At 41.0% G+C, this 21,348-nt stretch overlaps 1 protein-coding gene across 1 annotated transcript in view; it reads right to left on the bottom strand.

Moving 5' to 3' along the window:
• Positions 1-21,348, bottom strand: part of LOC135519914 (tomoregulin-2-like) — a 202,277-nt gene that overhangs the window by 82,096 nt on the left and 98,833 nt on the right. Inside the window, exon 4 of the mRNA XM_064945129.1 lies at positions 17,101-17,127. Coding sequence (XP_064801201.1) covers positions 17,101-17,127 — 27 coding nt within the window. The remainder of the gene's footprint in view (positions 1-17,100; positions 17,128-21,348) is intronic.

Consider the following 21,348-nt stretch of genomic DNA (forward strand, 5'->3'; position numbering starts at 1 on the left):
ACGACACACAATTAATCTTCTCCTTTCCCCCTTCTGATGACCAGGTGGCGAATCGCATCTCTGCATGTCTGGCAGACATATCAGTGTGGATGACGGATCACCACCTCAAGCTGAACCTCGGCAAGATGGAGCTGCTCTTCCTCCCGGGGAAGGACTGCCCGTTCCATGATGTCGCCATCACGGTTGACAACTCCATTGTGTCCTCCTCCCAGAGCGCTAAGAACCTTGGCGTGATCCTGGACAACACCCTGTCGTTCTCAACTAACATCAAGGCGGTGGCCCGTTCCTGTAGGTTCATGCTCTACAACATCCGCAGAGTACGACCCTGCCTCACACAGGAAGCGGCGCAGGTCCTAATCCAGGCACTTGTCATCTCCCGTCTGGATTACTGCAACTCGCTGTTGGCTGGGCTCCCTGCCTGTGCCATTAAACCCCTACAACTCATCCAGAACGCCGCAGCCCGTCTGGTGTTCAACCTTCCCAAGTTCTCTCACGTCACCCCGCTCCTCCGCTCTCTCCACTGGCTTCCAGTTGAAGCTCGCATCCGCTACAAGACCATGGTGCTTGCCTACGGAGCTGTGAGGGGAACGGCACCGCAGTACCTCCAGGCTCTGATCAGGCCCTACACCCAAACAAGGGCACTGCGTTCATCCACCTCTGGCCTGCTCGCCTCCCTACCACTGAGGAAGTACAGTTCCCGCTCAGCCCAGTCAAAACTGTTCGCTGCTCTGGCCCCCCAATGGTGGAACAAACTCCCTCACGACGCCAGGACAGCGGAGTCAATCACCACCTTCCGGAGACACCTGAAACCCCACCTCTTTAAGGAATACCTAGGATAGGATAAAGTAATCCTTCTCACCCCCCCCTTAAATGATTTAGATGCACTATTGTAAAGTGGCTGTTCCACTGGATGTCATAAGGTGAATTCACCAATTTGTAAGTCGCTCTGGATAAGAGCGTCTGCCAAATGACTTAAATGTAATGTAAATGTAGAAATCTGACTCGCTGGGTAGATGAACAAGGTGTTTGTCTTTCATTTGAGCTATTGGACTTGTTAATGTGTGGAGGTTAAATATTTCTAAGAATATTTTTGCATTCCATGAATGGGGAACAGTGGCGTTCCCAGCCTTGGTTTCTCAAATAACTGCCTCGGCTGGTTCACCAACTACTTCTCTCATAGAATTCACTGTGTCAAATCGGAGTGCCTGTTGTCTCGACCTCTGGCAGTCTCTATGAGGGTGCCAAAGGGTTCAATTCTCAGGCCAACTCTCTTCTCTGTATACATCAATGATGTCGCTCTTGCTGCTGGTGATTCTCTAATCCACCTCTATGCAGACGACACCATTCTGTATAATTCCACCCCTTCTTTGGACACTGTGTTAACTAACAACCAGACGAGCTTCAGTGCCATACATGTCTCCTTCTGTTGCCTCCAACTGCTCTTAAATGCAAGTTAAACTAAATGCATGCTCTTCAACCTGATCGCTGCCCGCACCTGCCCGCCCGTCCAGCATCACTACTCTGGACGGTTCTGACTTAGAGTATGTGGACAACTACAAATACCTAGGTGTCTGTATGGTTAGACTGTAAACTCTCCTTCCAGACTCACATTAAGCATCTCCAATCCAAAATTAAATCTAGAATCGGCTTCCTATTTCGCAACTAAGCATCCTTCACTCATGGTGCCAAACATACCCTCGTAAAACTGACCATCCTACCGATCCTCGACTTTGGCGATGTCATTTACAAAATAGCCTCCAACACTCTACTCAACAAATTGGATGCAGTCTATCACAGTGCCATGAGTTTTGTCACCAAAGCCCCATATACTACCCACCATTGCGACCTGTACGCTCTCGTTGGCTGGCCCTCGCTTCATACTTGTCGACAAACCCACTGGCTCCAGGTAATCTACAAGTCTCTGCTAGATAAAGCCCCGCCTTATCTCAGCTCACTGGTCACCATAGCAGCACCCACCCGTAGCACGTGCTCCAGCAGGTATATCTCACTAGCCCCCCCAAAGCCAATTCCTCCTTTGGCCGCCTTTCCTTCCAGTCTCTGCTGCCAATGACTGGAACGAACTGCAAAAATCACTGAAGCTGGAGACTCATATCTCCCTCACTAGCTATAAGCACCAGCTGTCAGAGCAGCTCACAGATCACTGCACTTGTACATAGCCCATCATTATTATAGCCAATGCAACTACCATCCAACCATCATCCCCATACTGTATTTATTTATTTATTTATTTTGCTCCTTTGCACCCAGTGTCTCTACTTGCACATCTTCTACACATCAATCACTCCAGTTTTTAATTGTTATATTGTAATTATTTCATCACCATGGCCTATGTATTGTCTACCTCCCTTATCTTACCTCATTTGCACACACTGTATATAGACTTTTTTCTACTGTATTATTGACTGTATGTTTGTTTATTCCATGTGTAACTCTGTTGTTTTATGTGTTGAACTGCTTCGCTTTATTCTTGGCCAGGTCACAGTTGTTAAGTGTAACTTGCAGGGAGGGAGTAACAGGCAGGGAGTAACTTGCTAAACTTATTGTGTGTCGCTACAGTATGTATTGACTATGGGAGATCAATCAAAATTGAATTCACAATTGGGCCGTACCGGAATCTCACACTTAATTAAACATAATGAAGTGGAATCAAATCCATATCGCTGTGGTTTCAGAATTATAATTTGATTAATCACCTTCAGTTCAGATATGGTATTTCAATTAACTTAAGTGGAATCTTTAGGCATGGATTAGTCAACTCACACATACACTTTAGACACAAACACACACGCACACGCACACGCACACACACACACACACACAGTATAGACATGCATAGCATAAAGTTTGACCTACTACAGGCCATAAGCCATAAAACAAATTACACAAATTATGTTACACAATCATTTCACTAAGCCACTGACTCTTACAAAGGCTGAAGGAGAAGAAGAATAAGAGAGAGGAGATGAGAGGGAAAGAGAGACATGGAGAATGCTGTCCTTTCAATGCTGATAATTCTGTGCAGTGGTTTAAGGCACTGCATCTCAGTGCTAGAGGTTTCACTACCAACCTTGGTTCGATTCCAGGCTGTTTCACAACCGGCCGTGATTGTGAGTCCCATAGGGAGGTCCACAATTGGCCCAGAGTTGTCCGGGTTAGGGTTTGGCCGTGGTAGGCCGTCATTGCAAATAAGAATTTGTTCTTAATTGACTTTCCTCGTTAAATAAAGGTTAAATAAATGTTAAAAAGAATACAAAAAATATATATTATGTTGCATTGCTCGACATACAGGGGTGCCCACTCTCCATTGGGAGGTTTTGGAAACGCTCCGGGCCAGTCAATCATCCATGTCAGACTTGGCGGTGACATACTGTCCCCATGAGTGACAGAACACTGAGCTAATCACGGCGAAACTGGAGAATATTAGCAACACCTACGCTCTGTATTTTCCACAGAATGCACTCAGCTAGGCTGAAACACCTGCATTTTGGAACTGCCTTACTCAAGAAAGTAACAAATATTGTTTACATTGTTTGCAAACTAATATGTGACAAATGTTAATGGCAAAATATTATGCAAAACAGGTAAGCTACAAGTGTGGGGATCATGCTCCTCCTGCCCTGAATGACAGGTCGCCACTGTGTGTCTGTAAAATGTATATAGGTTCAGAACCTTTGTGAAACAGCACAGATAAAAATATATGGAAAATAGAAATCAAAACTGGATGTTCTTCAGAGATAGATGGGAGGGGTTGAGGAAAGCTGAAGGATGGGATTAAAAACAAACAAAAGAAAACTATTGTAAAAAAAGTGTCCGTAAATTGTATATGGCATATGTATACGCTGGAAGCAGAAGCAGAAGTTACTGTCCATTAGTTTACTCCAATTAGCGGACTAAACTAATGTACTGGGTAACGTCTGCATATCATTGTAAAACAAATAATAGGTCTCAGTCTTGGTTAGGGGAAGATAATAAAGGTATATATATATATATATGTATGTATGTATGTATGTATGTATGTATGTATGTATGTATGTATGTATGTATGTATGTATGTATGTATGTATGTATGTATGTATGTATAAATATATATAAATATATATAAATATATATAAATATATATACTGTATATATATGTATGTATGTATGTATGTATGTATGTATGTATGTATGTATGTATGTATGTATGTATGTATGTATAAATATATATAAATATATATACTGTATATATATGTATGTATGTATGTATGTATGTATGTATGTATGTATGTATGTATGTATGTATGTATGTATGTATATACTGCATATATAAATTTGCCTTGATGACAGCTTTGCACACTCTTGGCATTCAGCCGTTACCTGGATGCATTTCAATAAACAGGTGTGCCTTGTTAAAAGTTAATTTGTGGAATTTCTTTCCTACCTAATGCGTTTGAGCCAATCTGTTGTGTTGTGACAAGGTAGGGGTGATATACAGAAGATAGCCATATTTGGTAAAAGACCAAGTCAATATTATGGCAAGAACAGCTCAAAAAAGCGAAGAGAAATGACAGTCCGTTATTACTTTAAAAGACATGGTCAGTCAATCTGGAAAATGTCAAGAACTTTGATAGTTTCTTCAAGTGCAGTCACCAAAACCGTCAAGCGCTATGATGAAACTGGCTCTGCTGCAGAAGATAAGATCCCTAGAGTTAAGAGCCTCAGAAATTGCAACCCAAATAAATGCTTCACAGAGATCAAGTTTTTTATTTATTTAATTTAAATGTAACCTTTAATTAACTAGGCAAGCCAGTTAAGAACAAATTCTTAATTACAATGACGGCCAACCAGGGAACAGTGGGTTAACTGCCTCGTTCAGGGGCAGAACGACAGATTTTTACCTTGTCAGTTTGGGGATTTGATTCAGCCGCCCTCAAGTAATAGACACAGCTCAACATCAAGTGTTCAGAGGAGACTGCGTGAATCAAGCTTCATGGGGTGGCAGTGTAGCCTAATGGTTAGAGCATTGGACTAGTAACCGGAAGGTTGCAAGTTTAAACCCCCGAGCTGACACGGTACAAAACTGTCGTTCTGCCCCTGAACAGGCAGTTAACCCACTGTTCCTAGGCCATCATTGAAAATAAGAATTTGTTCTTTCCTGACTTGCCTAGTTAAATAAAGGAAAAAAATAATAAATTGTCAAATTCCTGCAAAGAAACCACTACTGAAGGACACCGATAATAAGAAGAGACTTGCTTGGGCCAAGAAACACGAGCAATGGACATTAGACCAGTGGAAATCTGTCCTTTGTTGTGATGAGTCCAAATTTGAGATTTTTGCTTCCAACCACCGTGTCTTTGTGAGACGCAGAGTAGGTGAATGGATGATCTCCGCATGTGTGTTTCCCATCGTGAAGCATGGAGAAGGAGGTGTGATGGTGTGAGGGAGCTATGCTGGTGACATTGCGATTTAGAATTCAAGGGTACACCTTGAATTCTTATCAATCGGGTCGGCATTTGTTTAGCAAACTGCCATCATATACACTGAGTATACCAAACATTAAGAACACCTTCCTAATATTTAGTTGTACCACCCCCTTTTTTGCTCTAAGAACAGCTTCAATACGTTGGGGCATGGACTCCACAAGGTGTCGAAAGCGTATGCTGCCCATGTTGACTCCAATTCTTCCCACAGTTGTGTCAAGTTGGCTTGGTGTCCTTTGGGTGGTGGACCATTCTTGATACACACGGAACACCGTTGAGCATGAAAAACCCAGCAGCGTTGCAGTTCTTGACACAAACCGTTGCACCTGGCACCTAATACCATACCCCTTCAAATGCACTTCAATATTTTGTCTTGCCCATCACCCTCTGAATGGCACACATACACAATCCACATCTCACACACACTTTACCTACCCTCGGGTCCAGAGGACCCCAACACAGCTTATGTAATATAAATGTGTAGGTGGTGCATAGTGTGCACTCAATGAAATTGTGTTATTTACATGCTCTTCACAGAAAATTAGCAAAGGCCAATGACTCTTATGTTGAAGAAATAATTCATTTGATAAGTTATCTTTTAGTAAACATTGAAAATGGGTCCCACAGACCCGAACCCCACACAAGGGCCAAGGAGTCACATGTGAGGCTATGTACTAAACAATCAAAGTCTCCAAGAGTTAAGGCTGGTTTATACTACGAGTGTGTTCAAAAATGTAATCAGGAGTGTCAGAGTGTGCTCTGGGCGTTCGTAATTCAGATTGTCTGTTTGTAAATTCAGAGCGTTTTGGTCCCGAAGCGTTCAGAGCGCACACTGTATGCTCTGGACAAGGAGTAGGGTTGATCCAAATAATTCTGGCCTAACAACAGCCAAGCACCCAAGCCAACTGGTTAACGTTGGCAAGCTTGCTAGCTACTTCCAGACACAAATGAGAGAACAGCTCACTCTGACCATTTTAGTCACTCCAGCAGAGCTGGTTAGGCTGTTTTTATGTTTTCCAGAGCGTTGGTGACTTCAACTTTGCTGCTGGCAACAACTTACTCGCTTTTTTTGCCAACATGGACCATGTTAAAACAGGTTTTAGAGCGTTCGTCAATTCGTCAGTTATTCTGTGCTCTGGTACACTCAGAAGAGAGTGCTCTGAAATCGGAGTAGATTTCGAATTTACCAGCTACGCCTATCAACAATTGTCGCAGTGACATCATAAACATCATAAACATTCTATTGAAATGTTTTTTTTTTTGCATAGTGGAGTCATAATGCTACTACCCTGTATGAATCTGCTGGTAGCTAACCAACCAGGTTCAATGTTAACCAGCTAACATTAGGCAATAATGAGCAATAAAATGGCTCTGAGACACAAATAATATTACTACACAGACCATACACGTAGTGTTAGTTAGTGAGCCAGCCAGCTAACATTAGCTAGATAGATAACAGTATGTGTTAACTTCAAATGAAAACAAGTTTCTAACAAAATTAGAAATGTGTAATATCTGAAAATGTAGCTAGCTAGACTATGTTACCTGTATACATGGATGGACACTTCTCCCTCTGTCACGGGTGCCATGGTTGCCCTTGGTTTGAAGATTTAATCCGGAGACAGGTGTTTTATACAACAGCCTTCTGTGTGTTCTCTTTTTGACTCTGTCTGAATATTGCAATCAAAAGCCAGACATTTCTCCATCTCCCTAGCTATCATACTCTAATTCCACCGATTTCAAAACTCAGTCCTCCAGAAAGTGGAGGGCAACACTTACTCAGTTCTACTATGTGATAGCTTTCAAAAAGCTGTGATAGATAGGATTACCTACACATACTGACAGACTCATGTTATGGACAGAAGTGTGCATGGCACACCAATCCAAACTCATCTTTTGGCATGTCCAGCCCACTCATTATCTCAGCCAATCATGGCTAGCGGGAAGGTTGCTTACTTTTTTCATGGCTAAACCAACTAAGCTCTGAATTTAACAATTATATTCATACTTACAGATGGCACACATGTTTGTTATTAAGGAACATGAAAGTTCACATGTTACAATAGGCATTTCTGCCCCAAAATTCCTAGTTCCCTGAAACAGGTTACATATGATGAAGCTGTAAAGTCTCAAAGTAATATTAGGCTTGTTTGAAATGTATGCTGTTTAAACGCAGTGCCAAACATTGGATATCAAAGCGGCGGTAACTCACTAGCACTACCAGCACTACATCCAGGAATATAACTTTCCCGAATCACATCCATTGTTTGCACCCCCCAGGGCAATTGAACTGATTCCAGAGGCCGACCCAAAACACCACCGGCGGAGGAGAGGTACTCGGAGTGGTCTTCTAGTCCGACTTAGGAGGTGTGCAAACCACCCACTACTATTACTTGCTAATGTTCAGTCTCTGCATAATTACATTTACGAGCTCAGGGCGAGGATTTCTTTCCAGAGAGACATCAGGGATTATAATATACTCTGTTTCACAGAAAAATGGCTCTCTCAGGATATACTGTTTGAGTCTGTCCTGCCAGTTGGGTTCTCAGTTCATCGCGCAGACAGGAATAAATCTCTCTCCGGGAAGAAGAAGGGAGGGGGTGTATGTTTCATGATTAATGACTCAGAGTGTGATAACATACAGGAACTAAAGTCATTTTGTTAATTTCCTAGAATACCTCACGATAAAATGCAGACGTATTATCTCAAAATAGAATTAGCTTCGGTTATAGTAACATCCGTGTATATCCCACCTCAAGCCGATACCACGACGGCCCTCAAAGAACTTCACTGGACTTATGCAAACTGAAAACCACAGTGGAGCAGCAATTCATTGGCTCAGACATGAGACGTATGTGGCAAGGTCAACAGACAAGCATGGACTACAAAATGAAAACCAGGGACGACAAGCTAAACACCTTATTTGCACGCTTTGAGGATAACACAGTGCCAACGATGCGGCCCGCTACCAAGGACTGTGGGCTGTCCTTCTCCGTGGCCAACTCACTTCTGTCATCATGAAATCAAATTTTATTGGTCACATACGTGTTTAGCAGATGTTATTGCGGGTGTAGGATTGCTTATGTTTCTAATTCTGACAGTGCAGTAATATCTAACAATATCACAACATCTAACCAATACACACAAATCTGAGGAATGATGAATATATAAATATATGGACGAGCAATGTCAGAGCGGCATAGACTAAGATAGAATACAGTATATACATATGAGATGTATATGAAGTGCTTTGAGAGACTAGTCAATGATCATATCACCTCTACCTTACCTGCCATCCTAGACCCACTTCAATTTTCTTACCGCCCTGTGCAACTGGGTCCTAGACTTCCTTACTGCAGTAGCTAGAAACAGAAGCATTTCGCTACACACACACACAACAACATCTGCTAAACACGTGTATGTGATCAATAAAATTTGATTTGACATTGGGCTGCTGGCCATGAGCAGGGATAATGAGTGCAATCTAGAAGAGATAGTTGACGTATCAGCAGTGGGCATGTGGAAATAACATGTTTGATTGTTTCAATCGAAGAGGACTTTACTTAATCTATGTGAATGCACGGAGCCTGCTGCCGAAATTAGAGGAATTAAAACTCCTTGCTTCTAACACCCGGGCTGCAGTAGTTTCTGCTACATGGCTCGATGGGTCTATTGAGGACAATGAGGTGGAGCTACCAGGTGATAGCATTCATAGAATTAACTGCAACTGAAACGGTGTGTTTTTACGAGGAATGATGTGCATTTTAACCCTTGTTAGATTCTGAAAATGGATGGACTTGAGGTTGCATGGGGAGATATGCACTGTAGGAAGGAGTATTCGGAAAGTATTCACACCCCTTGAGTTTTTCTTTTATGTTACAACCTTATTTTAAAATGGATCAAATCAATCTACAAACAGTACACCATAACAACAAAGCAAAAACAGGTTGGAGAAATGTTTACAAATGTATTAAAAATTTTAAAAACAGAAATACCTTATTTACATAACTATTCAGACCCTTTGCTATGCTATTGCTCGAAATTGAGCTCAGGTGCATCCTTTTTCCATTGATCATCATTTACATGTTTCTACAACTTGATTGGAGTCCTCCTGTTGTAAATTTAATTGATTTGACATGATTTGGAAAGGCACACACCTGTCTATTTAAGGTCCAACAGTTGACAGTGCATATCATAGCAATGAGGTTAAAGGAGTTACCCGTAGAGCTCAGAGACAGGATTGTGTTGAGGCACAGATCTGGGGAAGGGTACCAAAACAGTTCTGCAGCCCTGAATGTCTCCCAAGAACACAGTGGCCTCCATTCTTACATGGAAGACGTTTGGAACCACCAAGATCCTTCTTAGATATGGCCGCCCCGGCCAAACTGAGCAATTGGGGGAGAAGGGGCTTGGTCAGGGAGGTGACCAAGAACCTGATGGTCAATCTGGAAGAGCTCCAGAGTTCCTATGTGGAGGTGGGAGAACCTTCCAGAAGGACAACCATCTCAGCAGCACTGCACCAATCAGGCTTTGATGGTAGTGTGGCCAGACGGATGCCATTCCTAGGTAAAAAAGCACTTTACAGTCCACGTGGAGTTTGCCAAAAGTTACCTAAAGGACTCTCAGACCAGAAGAAACAAGATTCTATGGTCTGATGAAACCAAGATTGAACTCTTTGGCATGAATGCCAAGCGTCACGTCTGGAGGAAACCTGTCACCATCCCTACGGTGAAGCATGGTGGTGGCATCATCATGCTGTTGGGATGTTTTTCAGCAGCTGGGACTTGGAGACTAGTTAGGAAATATGAACAGAGCAAAGTACAGAGAGAGATCCTTGATGAACCCCTGCCCCAGAGTACTCCGTACTTGCTGATAGGGAATGTATTCTGCTTGGCAATTTTAATACCATTGTGCAGTTACCACCCAAGATGAGTACACTAGTAAATGCCTTGTATAACTTCAATCAGTTATTTGGACTTAGACAACTGATTGTTGAGTATCAGACCAAGAGAAGGTTTCAGTCATGGGTGTTAAATATTGGTTAAAACAAAATCAAAAATTCTACTTGAGCCAGGTAATAAATACATGAAGGTACCGTCTATGAAACAATACTCAAAGGAACGTTTTGTATATGTACATGGAAATTTGGGTTGGTCGTATGTAGTAAACTGATGATGGTGATCAAACTTGGTATCTTTTTAACTCGACTCTTTTTAACTCGACTCTATGGCTCCGATGAAACAAATTCGAAAACAAATTCGAATCATACAGCGGTTAGGGAAATGGTTCACTTCCGAGATCTTAGAACTCAGAAGGAAAAGAGATCGCTACCTGGCCAAATTCAAATGGACAAATCTACAACAAGATTATGATGGTTATATTAACTGTAGAAACCAGGCAAAATACAAAATGGATGAGGTCAAATCCCAACATTACATAGATGCTTTTAATTACAATTTAAGTCAGCCTCAAACTGTGGAAAATATTAAAGGACATTGGCTCAAAAACTCTCCATAAGTTAAAATCATGTAGTATTGGCCTGGATATTGAGGAAGTTTTATGCTATGACCAGGCAAAGGTTACTTTAACACATTTTTACCACTATAGCCTCATCTCTGGTTAAGAAGTTACCGACCTGCTCTGGACACTATGGCCAGTCTTTCATTAACAACTTTTACCATAGCTGTCAAGAAAACAATGGGAGACAGAGAGCTGGTTTCAAGGGCTCGGTGCAGCAGGTGTTTAACTTTAAAGGACCACAGGATGAGGCAGGTAGTTGGGTCCAGGGGCCGGCAGAAGGTCATACACAGGTGCTCCAAAAAGGTAACAGTACTGGCAGGGAAAAGGCTATTGACGTAGTCAGGGAGATCAGGCAAGAGGTTGATGACAGGAAATCTGATAGGCAGCAAAAGTACAGGCAGGGAATAGGGAAAAAGGCATCGTTAAGTGAGGATGGCCAAAAACGACGATACAATGGTGGACTAATACGGGGAGAAAAAGAAGCTCCGAATAGAAATGTGTATCAAAACAAACAATACCTCACAATGATGGGGTGCAAAGAACTGAACTAAATAGAGTGTGTAAATGACATACAGGTTTGTGAACAGAGAATCAGAAATCAGGTGATTGGGATCTGGAGAGTGAGCTGCGTTCAGGGGATCTATGTGTTTGAGCGTGTGAGCTGGAAAGTGAGCTGCGTTCTGGGGATCTATGCGTTTGAAGCAGACGGTACAATACCACAGGTATCACAAACAATTTGTTTGAGCTGTGCATGGGAACAGAGAACAAAGTTTCCAATCTGCTATGCTTAAGAGCACAAACAAAGCAACTGGGTTGGAACCTTCCTGCAAGATTCATAAAGAATAATGATTGCATCACTGCTAAAATGATAATGCATATTGTAAAACTTTCTATTAATAGTGGTAAATTCCCCAATGATCTCAAAACAGCCAGGGTGGTTCTGCTCCACAAGAAGAGCAGTAAAACAAATTTAGGAAACTACTGGCCTGTGTCCAAAGTTGTTGAGAGATTCGTTTTTAATCAAGTTGAGGCATACCTTCTCGAGCACAAACATTTTTTATGAAGTCCAATCTGGCTTTAGAACAGCTCATTCCACTGATACTTGCCTTCGCTACCTTTTTGACCTCATCAAGCAGGAAAGTGAGAAGGGGAACTATACAGGTAGGTTCATGTTAGATTTGGATAAAGCCCTTGACACTGTGGACCATGATATTCCCTGAGGAAACTGAAATGCATGGGTCTAAGTGATGTAGCAGTGAATTGGTTTAGGTCTTATCTGAGCAACAGAACACAAGTATGTGATGTTGGGGATGTTCTGTCAGAGTCCCAAGAAATATCCTGTGTAGTACCGCAGGGATATATTTTAGGGCCTCTCCTATTTCTTATATAGGTCAATGATATGCCAGATAGAGTAAAGTGCAAACTTATGCTATATGCTGATGACTCAGCCTTACTGGTATCAGGGAAGGATACAGCTTACATAGAGGAGACCCTGAGTAAAGAATTGCATTCTGTTAGCAATTGGTTGACTGGGCTGACAAGATAAAGGTAAACTGTGCAGGCATGGAGATTGAATCTAAGACAAGTTTAACTTATCTTGGTGTGTCCCTTTCTGATCAAGCATTTTAGGGAGACCTGATTGACATTTTAGAAAGGATTTTAGCAGCAAACAAATTATAATGAAATAGTTTAATAACATCAAAGTTAAGAAATTGCTTGTCTCAATCTTGATTCAGTGTCATATTGATTATGCCTTAGTATATTGGGCTATCAAAAAATCTGAAAAAGAGAATGGGGTTCATGCTTAATGTTATCAGGTATATGTTTAACGTGCTTCCTAGGACCCACATAGACGTACTAGAGTTCCGGGAGGTGGGATTGTTGCCTTTGGAGTCCAGAGTGGACCAACTTCAACTCCATCATATGTTTGACACCTTAAATGATCGTGCCCCAGATTATATGAAAAACCACATTGATATGGTCTATAACCAGCACAGTTACAATGCCAGAGCTAGTGTTATGTCTTTGAAACAGTACAGCAAGGAGCACATTTTTCAATACAAGCATTTGTCATTGGAATAGCCTTCCCTTGGACATAAAGCAAAGAAAAAGTGGAAATAGATTTAAAAGCAAGCAAGTTTTCTAAGTAAGATAAACCACTCCGCTGCCTCTTGCACCCCCTGCTGTTGGTCAGGTGTATTGATAATTTTTTACGGTTGAAATGTGAAATGAATACGATAGATTTTTTAGGTTAGGGGAAAGTGGATTGAACAGTACCACTTTCTAGGATGTCAATATAAATTCATGTATTTATGGTTGTTTGCAATTTTGACTAGCCTTTTAATCATGATATGTGTTTGTCACACCCTGATCTGTTTCAACTGTCTTTGTGCTTGTCTCCACCCCCCTCCAGGTGTCGCCCATCTTCCCCATTATCCCCAGTGTATTTATACCTGTGTTCTATGGTCGTCTTGTCAGGACTTACCAGCGTGCTTTCCCATCTTCCTTTTGCTCAAGTTTTGTGTCATAGTTTTCCAGGTTCTGACTATTCTGCCTGCCCTGATCCCGAGCCTGTCTGCCAACCTGTACCTGCCTAGTGAAGTGAACTAGTGAACTTTGCTGTTAGCCTTCAAAATAAAAGTGTCATTGACAGTGATGCAAATGAATACAAATAGCAGAATTATGCCATAATTGAATAGCTCATGCTAAACGAGGTTGGAATGTTGTTATATAAAATAAACAAAAGACAATTATTTGTTAATTTGACAAATTGTATTATACTTTAGAATTGCATTTGGGGCATAATTATTTCACTGTACAGCCTTACCTATGGATTGTGGATTAATGACATTGGGTATCAGTCTACTCAGTGACACCTAGAGAACATTAGTGTCGTAGCACTTATTGCAGGATTCTGAAACAACTGTGAAAAAGAGACACGTATTGTCAACGTATGTGTATTGAACACTATTCTTGAGGAAAAACAATACTGCGTGCATGTTTTATTGGGTATTGAGTAGACTGATACCCCCTTTCATTGATCCCCAATCCTTAGGTAAAGCTGTACAGTGCAATGTGAATGTCAATACACACAATAGGCTGACTGGGGAGGTTATTTCACACAGTCACAGTCCCGCGAAAAGAGCAACAATGGTAATATTTCCGTAAACTCTTCACAGTTGTGTTCTGTGGGTGTCACCGAGTAGACTGATACCCCATTTCATTGCTTCACATTCCAACCTGGTTTAACATTATCTAGTCTAAATATGACATTATTCCATAAATTGTAACCTTCTGCATGACTTTCAAAGAGGTACTTTTATTTTGAAGGCAAACCGCAAATTACACTATTGTGCCTAATCCTTATTGTGGCTAGGTTCACCACACATAACCCGGTCCGGTCGAGCGTCACTAGCCAGATGAAGCTCGCTGGCTGCTTATAACGTTAGCTTTGGGCAACAGGGTTAAGGAGCTGGCTCGCTATTTATTTTCATGAACTGTAGTTCAATTTCACTAGGCGAACAATGAGTGGCTATCTAGATAATACTTACTCACAAGGATTCCTAAATCATTGCTAAGAATAATAAAAATGACTGCAGTTTCTACTGGTAATTGTTTTCATGCTGGTTGTATTGGTGTTAGCTAGGTACCAAGATAAAGCTAGCCATCCCAGAAGTTGCGGTCAAACAAATAATGCTTTATTACCAACGCGGTATTGTAAACACATTGTTTGTGACTGGTGCATGCTTGTGCTACTAATAGTAGTGGTGGCACTTGGCTTGCACATGCAAATTCATACCACACAACATTCTATAATAGAACTGTGTTATTTGACGTGTCAAATTAAAAGCGTATTTAGCGCATCAAATCGTGTTATTTGATGTGTATCTTTTTTGACACGCAAAGATCCAAACGACGTTCCACAGTATGTCGTGAAGCTAATAGCAGTGACGTTATTACTGTGTAACTCCGGTAGGGCAACATGTGTTCCAGTGCTCGACCTGTCAGCGAAAGCCAACATCACCCACGACAGAGAATGGTTGATTGTCAAGGGCAATGAATTCCATTATCTTGGCGTTAATGAATTTCACCTTTGAGTTGTCTCGCTGAAGTTGTATTACTCTTTCAAATGACTGCACAACTTGTTGACTGCTCGATCCACACTGTAGACATTGTGGGCTAGGTTAGGAATGCTGTGGTGCACGTGTAGTGTAGAATTTTACATGGCGTCATTACGTCATGTACCTATGTTTTATAGGTATGAAACATCAGCTTTGACATGGGTTTAGTACATCAGTGTTAAAATAGACAACGGGCCGATACCGAAGTTGACATTTTTAGCTAATATTGTCCGATTCCGAAATGTTCACCGATATATCGTGCATCCGTAATTTTTATTGGCTGTTCTTGTGCTAGTGCTAGTGCTTCTGTACTACCCTAACCCCCCTTCTATACTGTAACTCTGTCTTTAACCTTCTCTTTACCCATAAACTGCCATCTTTTCTCCACCTCCTTCTCTTCTTCCTGCTATCTCTCCATCTAGCGCTACCTCCTCCTTATCTTTGTCAATCCTCCCTCCATCTCTATCGCTCTACTTCTGTTATCACTCTCTGCCTTCTGCTTCTCCCTTTATTTCTCTTCCTCATCTCTCTGGTAATTTCTGTACATATATCTCTGGTTAACCTTCCACTCTGTTATTAATGTCTGCTTCTCTCTGTCCATCTCTCATTTGCAGGTTAATGGGAAGATTGTAATATGTTTCTCATATCTGACTCGGGGAAACTGATTATTCCAGCACGAGCATGCATTAATGAACACCCTTGCATGGACAAACACACATACACACAGGACCACACAAATGTGAGCATGAACGAACTAGTGCACTCAAACGCACATACACACACTAACTCACACACAAATAAACAGTACATGAGCTACACAAACACCTCTATACAGAATATACAGCTACAAGAATGAAATCTCTTACATACATGCATGTAAGCACACACCTTTCCTGTCATCTGCTCAAAAGATTCCCACTCCTTTCAAATTTTATCCAGAGATCTGCCACCATACTCCAATCCCCTTTCCAATTGTCTGCACACTCTACACCCCTTCTGACTCCCACCACTCATTGAAAAACAATATTGAACATACTGTACATCTAATACTTCCAGCTTGTGCAAATGAACCCCATTCACATACTAATACCTATTTCAGGCACTATTCACAGTATGTTGCCTGTAAAAAAAATAGTAGGCAATGTTTATGTCCCCCTTTCAAACATTATTTTCAACTTCCTTGCAGGTATACCCCTCTTTTATTGTTTTTGTCTAGATATGAAAGGGGTAATACATACACATACACGCACGCACATCTGGCTACCCCAGGAGAAGAGTAATTTCAGAATTAAGAGGAGGAGTGTGTAGAGGGAAAGAGAGAGAGAGAGCAAGCGACAGAGAAGATACTAATTTCCCTCGTCAGTCTCTGTGACCATCGCTGCATACCAAATGGCACCATATTACTTACATTGTGCATTACTTATGTGCCCTAGTAAAAAGTAGTGCACTATAGTGCACTATATAGAGAATGTCTCTCACTTGTCACAATTAGGGGAAAAGGTGCACAATCGCTCTCAGAAGTGGATGTATGTGCGCATAATTGCTTTGTGAAGGGGGGGTGTATGTTGGAAGAGGTCAGAGAATTGGCAAGACTATGTGTCTGTGTATAATAGCTTGGTACAGGGGTGTGTGTGAAGCACCTGAGAGCATGTCTGCTGTATGCATGCATGAATGTTTAGTTCAAGGGTATGATAACATGGTGTGTGTCAGGATGTGTCTGCTTGTCTGAGAGAATACAAACATGTCTCTGTGTGTGTGTAAGTGTTTGTCAAATATTCCATGCAGTGTGTTCACTGAGGGCATGCATGCATGTTTGTGAAGACGTATTTTTTCCACAATCTGAAAGATGTGTTATTTGAAACCTCAATTCCAAGTAGTGTGTCATGATCAGTCTTGTTTCTAGGGAAGGAGAATGACTATAGAGATAACAGTAAGGGATAATGAAAACAAGTGAAGATGAAATAGTTGAGCAATCTTACCATCATCTCCCGAGCCTGAGCCGACATCTGTGAGAGAGAAAGAAAGAAAGGAGAGAGAGAGAGAACAAACACATTTGTTAATTAAAGACAACTTCTGAGAGGACTTTGCGTCAACAGATAAAGCAGGCCTCCTGCTAAACAACATCTTTATTTTGTGTGTGTCTGTCTGTGCATCTGACTTAGCATGTGTGTGTACAAGTGTCTATGTGTGATTTAATGTGTATGAATATGTGTCTGTGTGTGTGTGTGCACTTTGCATGCGGATACATCTGTGTGAATTGGTCACGTCACGATCCGCACAATCCCGAACTCACATCAGAAATATCTAGGTGATCATGTTTTATATTTCCCATTGCTCAAGATGCTTGTGTGGTACATCTTTCTGTATGCACATTTGAATCCTGCTGAATCCTTCTAAAGCTTCCTCCAAGACATCCAGCATACTTGTTTGTTTAGCGATACGCCTTTGAAAGGGATATTGGCGGACACTTATTTGTGGTTTGTAGTTTTTCAAAGCTTGGCCTACCGAATACACATTGAGATGTGGATGAGGTTGCTCTTCCTAGGGCTTACACTAGATGTCAACCGTCTTTTGAAACTTGAATGAGGATTCTACTATAAAGGAGGGGCTCATGAGACCTCTTTGAGTCAGTGGTCTGACAGAGAGCCTTGGTCTCATGACGCGCGCTCCCGACAGAGTTACCTCGCGTTCCAGTGCTTTTTCTGAAGACAAAGGAATTCTCTGGTTGGAACATTATTGATGTTTTATGTTAAAAACATCCTAACGATTGATTCCATACATCGTTTGACATGTTTCTAAAGGACTGGAATGGAACATTTCGAGTTCTGGATGAAGTGCCTGCGCCTCATGAAGATGGATTACTGCGCTGAACACGTGAACAACAAGTGGCTATTTGGACATAAATAATGGAACTTTATGGAACAAATCAGTCATTAATTGTCGAACTGGGATTCCTGGGAGTTCCTTCTGATGAAGATCATCAAAGGTAAGTGAATATTTATGGTGTTGTTTCTAACTTAGTTGATTCCAAAATGGCTGAATTTCCTCTGGCTGTTTTGGGCCCTGAGCGCCTTTCTCAGATTATGCTTTTTCCGTACATTTAAAAAAAAAATCTGACACAGAGTTTGCATTAAGGAGAAGTCTATCTTTAATTCTGTGAATAACACTTGTATCTTCTATCAATGTTTATAATGAGTATTTCTGCAAAATCACCAGATGTTTTGGAATCAAAACATTACTACACGTAAGGCGCCAATGTAAACTGAGATTTTTGGATATAAATATGCACATTATCGAACAAAACATACATGTATTGTTTAACATGATGTCCTATGAGTGTCATCTCTGCTTTTTGTGACTCTTATCTTTGGCTGGAAAAACAGCTGTGTTCTTTGACTTGGCGGTGATCTAACATAATCATATGTTGTGCTTTAGCTGTAAGGCATTTTTGAAATCGGACACGATGGGTAGATTAACAAGATGTGTATCTTTCATTTGCCATATTGGACTTATTAATATGTGAAAGTTACATATTTCCAAAAAATGTTTTTGAATTTCAGGGGAAAGTTGTCGAAGGGTTCCTCTGCGCTAGAAAGGTTAAGCCTATTCCAAACGTTAAACCGTTACCTTAACCATTCAGAGTTAATGCCTAACCTTAAGCATCTGGCTCTGGTGCAGAAGGTTAAACGTCTGAATCCAGCTTAACTTAACCTTAAACACAAACTTCGGAATTTGACATTTGAAAAACATGAATGAACGTCTAATCCTGATGTGAGACTATGAGAGCTAGTTGAACATGAGATACAGTAGACCACACTGCTAAAAAGCCCAGAGGGGAAAGCAGACATTGAACATTCACACGCACTACGGCCGTGTTTATTATGCACCAAACAGAAGAAAATAAGCTGAAACAGGGAGGCACTACCAGGACTCCAATAAGAAACTTACATTTTAATTTGAATGCTGCAAATTGTTTAAAAAGGTTTTGATACAATATGCCTTAAAGAACACAACCTAGGTTGTCTTTGCAAATCTGATAAGACTGGAAACCAGGACCCCTAGTTAACCATCTTTATTCTTCACTGTAAAACGCATGACATACAGTACCAGTCAAAAGTTTGAACACACCTACTAATTCCCAATTTTTTTAAATATTTTTTTAATAATTTTCTACATTTTAGAATAATAGTGAAGACATCAAAACTATGAAATAATACATGTTGTAAGTGTTAAACCCTCTCAAAATATATTTTATTGTTGAGATTCTTCAAAGTAGCCACCCTTTGCCTTGAGGACAGCTTTGTACACTCTTGGCATTCTCTCAACCAGCTTCAAGAGGTAGTCACCTGGACTGTATTTGAAGTAACAGGTGTGCCTTGTTAAAAGTAAATTTATGGAATGTCTTTCCTTCTTAATGTTTTAGCCAATCAGTTGGTTGGGAAAAGGTAGGTATACAGAAGATAGCCCTATTTAGTAAAAGACCAAGTCCATATCATGGCAAAAACTGCTCAAATAAGCAAAGACAGCAAGCTTTAACTAGCAATACAAACCGATTGTCATAGCTAGCTAAAGTTAACCAAATAGGTTCAATATTATCTAACAAGCCAAACATCTAACATCAGCTGGCAAGGTAACAGCAAGCTTTAACTAGCAATACCAACCGATTGTTAGAGCTAACTAAAGTTAACCAAATAGGTTCAATGTTAGCTAGTTAGCCAGCTAACATTAGGCTATAAATAGACATGCATAATGGAATTTTGAGAAAACATCCCTAACCTTACACACTATATATACATAAAAGTACAATTTTAGCTAGCAAGACTTCCATCTAATCTCTGCTAATGTTAGCTGCAGTGACTTGCGAAAGCATTCACACCCTTGGCATTTTTACTATTTTGTTGCCTTACAACCTGGAATTAAAAGTGGGCGGGGTGCCTACCACTTTGAAGATGCAAAATATATTTTTATTGTCAAACAAACAATAAATAAATAAGACAAAAATAAACAAAAAGTGTCTTGGAACATCTAGCCACTGTGATTTTTGTTCATTCTTCAAGGCAAAACTGCTCCAGCTGCTTCAAGTTGGATGGGTTCCGCTGGTGTACAGCTGTTTTTATTCAACAACTGCATTGGAAAGTAGGAATTCAGGAATTCCCATCCCTTATTGAAGTTTTGGACAGCTGCAATCCTGATATTTTCCCAAACATTTATAATCTACTAAGGGCCATCATCACCCTTCCTATGACTTCATGTACTGTTGAGAGACTCTTCCCCACTACAGGCCGTATCAAAATATCAATCAGATCTTGCATGCTGACTGCACATCTAAACAATCTAGCCCTGTTCTCCTTTCAAAGCGAACTCAGTGACCTTTTGCAATATGATGAAATACTCTCCATCTTTAATAAAAACACTTTCATGGCTTCCTTGCTTCTTTGTGAAATAGCGATAAGCTTTTTGCGCACATTACAATTCAATGCAGAGCTGGTGTTTGGCCAATGTGCTAACCATGGTCCTGAATCCACCTGTTGTGTCTGTACTGTAGATCGCTCCGTTGAGTGGTAATGGCTGTCAGACTGTACACTTGATCCATTATCTGTATTTTGTGACAGCATCATTTTTCACATTTCATCATTGCACTTGTCTGCTGCTGTAGTTTGTTTACTGTCAGTCTCGGACAGTCAGCATGTTATGTCAGCGGTGTTGTTGTAAGTGGTTGTGGAGTTGCGCACATGCGCTGCCTACTTGGCACTAATTTCAGCCTTGTTTGTCACATTTATCCTCTGTTATGTTAAATGAGGCAATGTGATAGCACAAATGTACAGTTAAATATGTCGGGCGCAGGTATATCCACTTTTTTCAGTGGGAATTTCGTATACTCACTTGTTAATCCCCACTTATACTGTATCAAAGCAGTGTAGTGGAGGTATACATGATGTAGTACAATAGAGAAATCATGCACAAAGCAGCCTATACAAACACAAATCACGTGAAACATTTGGCAACATGGGTGTGAAAAGTGTGAGTGTGAAACCATAGCATAGGCCTATATTATTCAGCACCACGGGGAGGTAATGCAGCTTGGCAGGCGCTGGCTGAGCCTGCAAAAGTTGGATCAAATAGTTCAGCACCCAGACAGATCTGCAGTCAGCTCTGTTATCTGACTCCTGACATTCACAATCACAATGAGAGTTGTGCATTTATTCCCATGTCTCATGAGTTCCACA

Source organism: Oncorhynchus masou, chromosome 29 (assembly GCF_036934945.1).
Source record: "Oncorhynchus masou masou isolate Uvic2021 chromosome 29, UVic_Omas_1.1, whole genome shotgun sequence".
Taxonomy (NCBI): domain Eukaryota; kingdom Metazoa; phylum Chordata; class Actinopteri; order Salmoniformes; family Salmonidae; genus Oncorhynchus; species Oncorhynchus masou.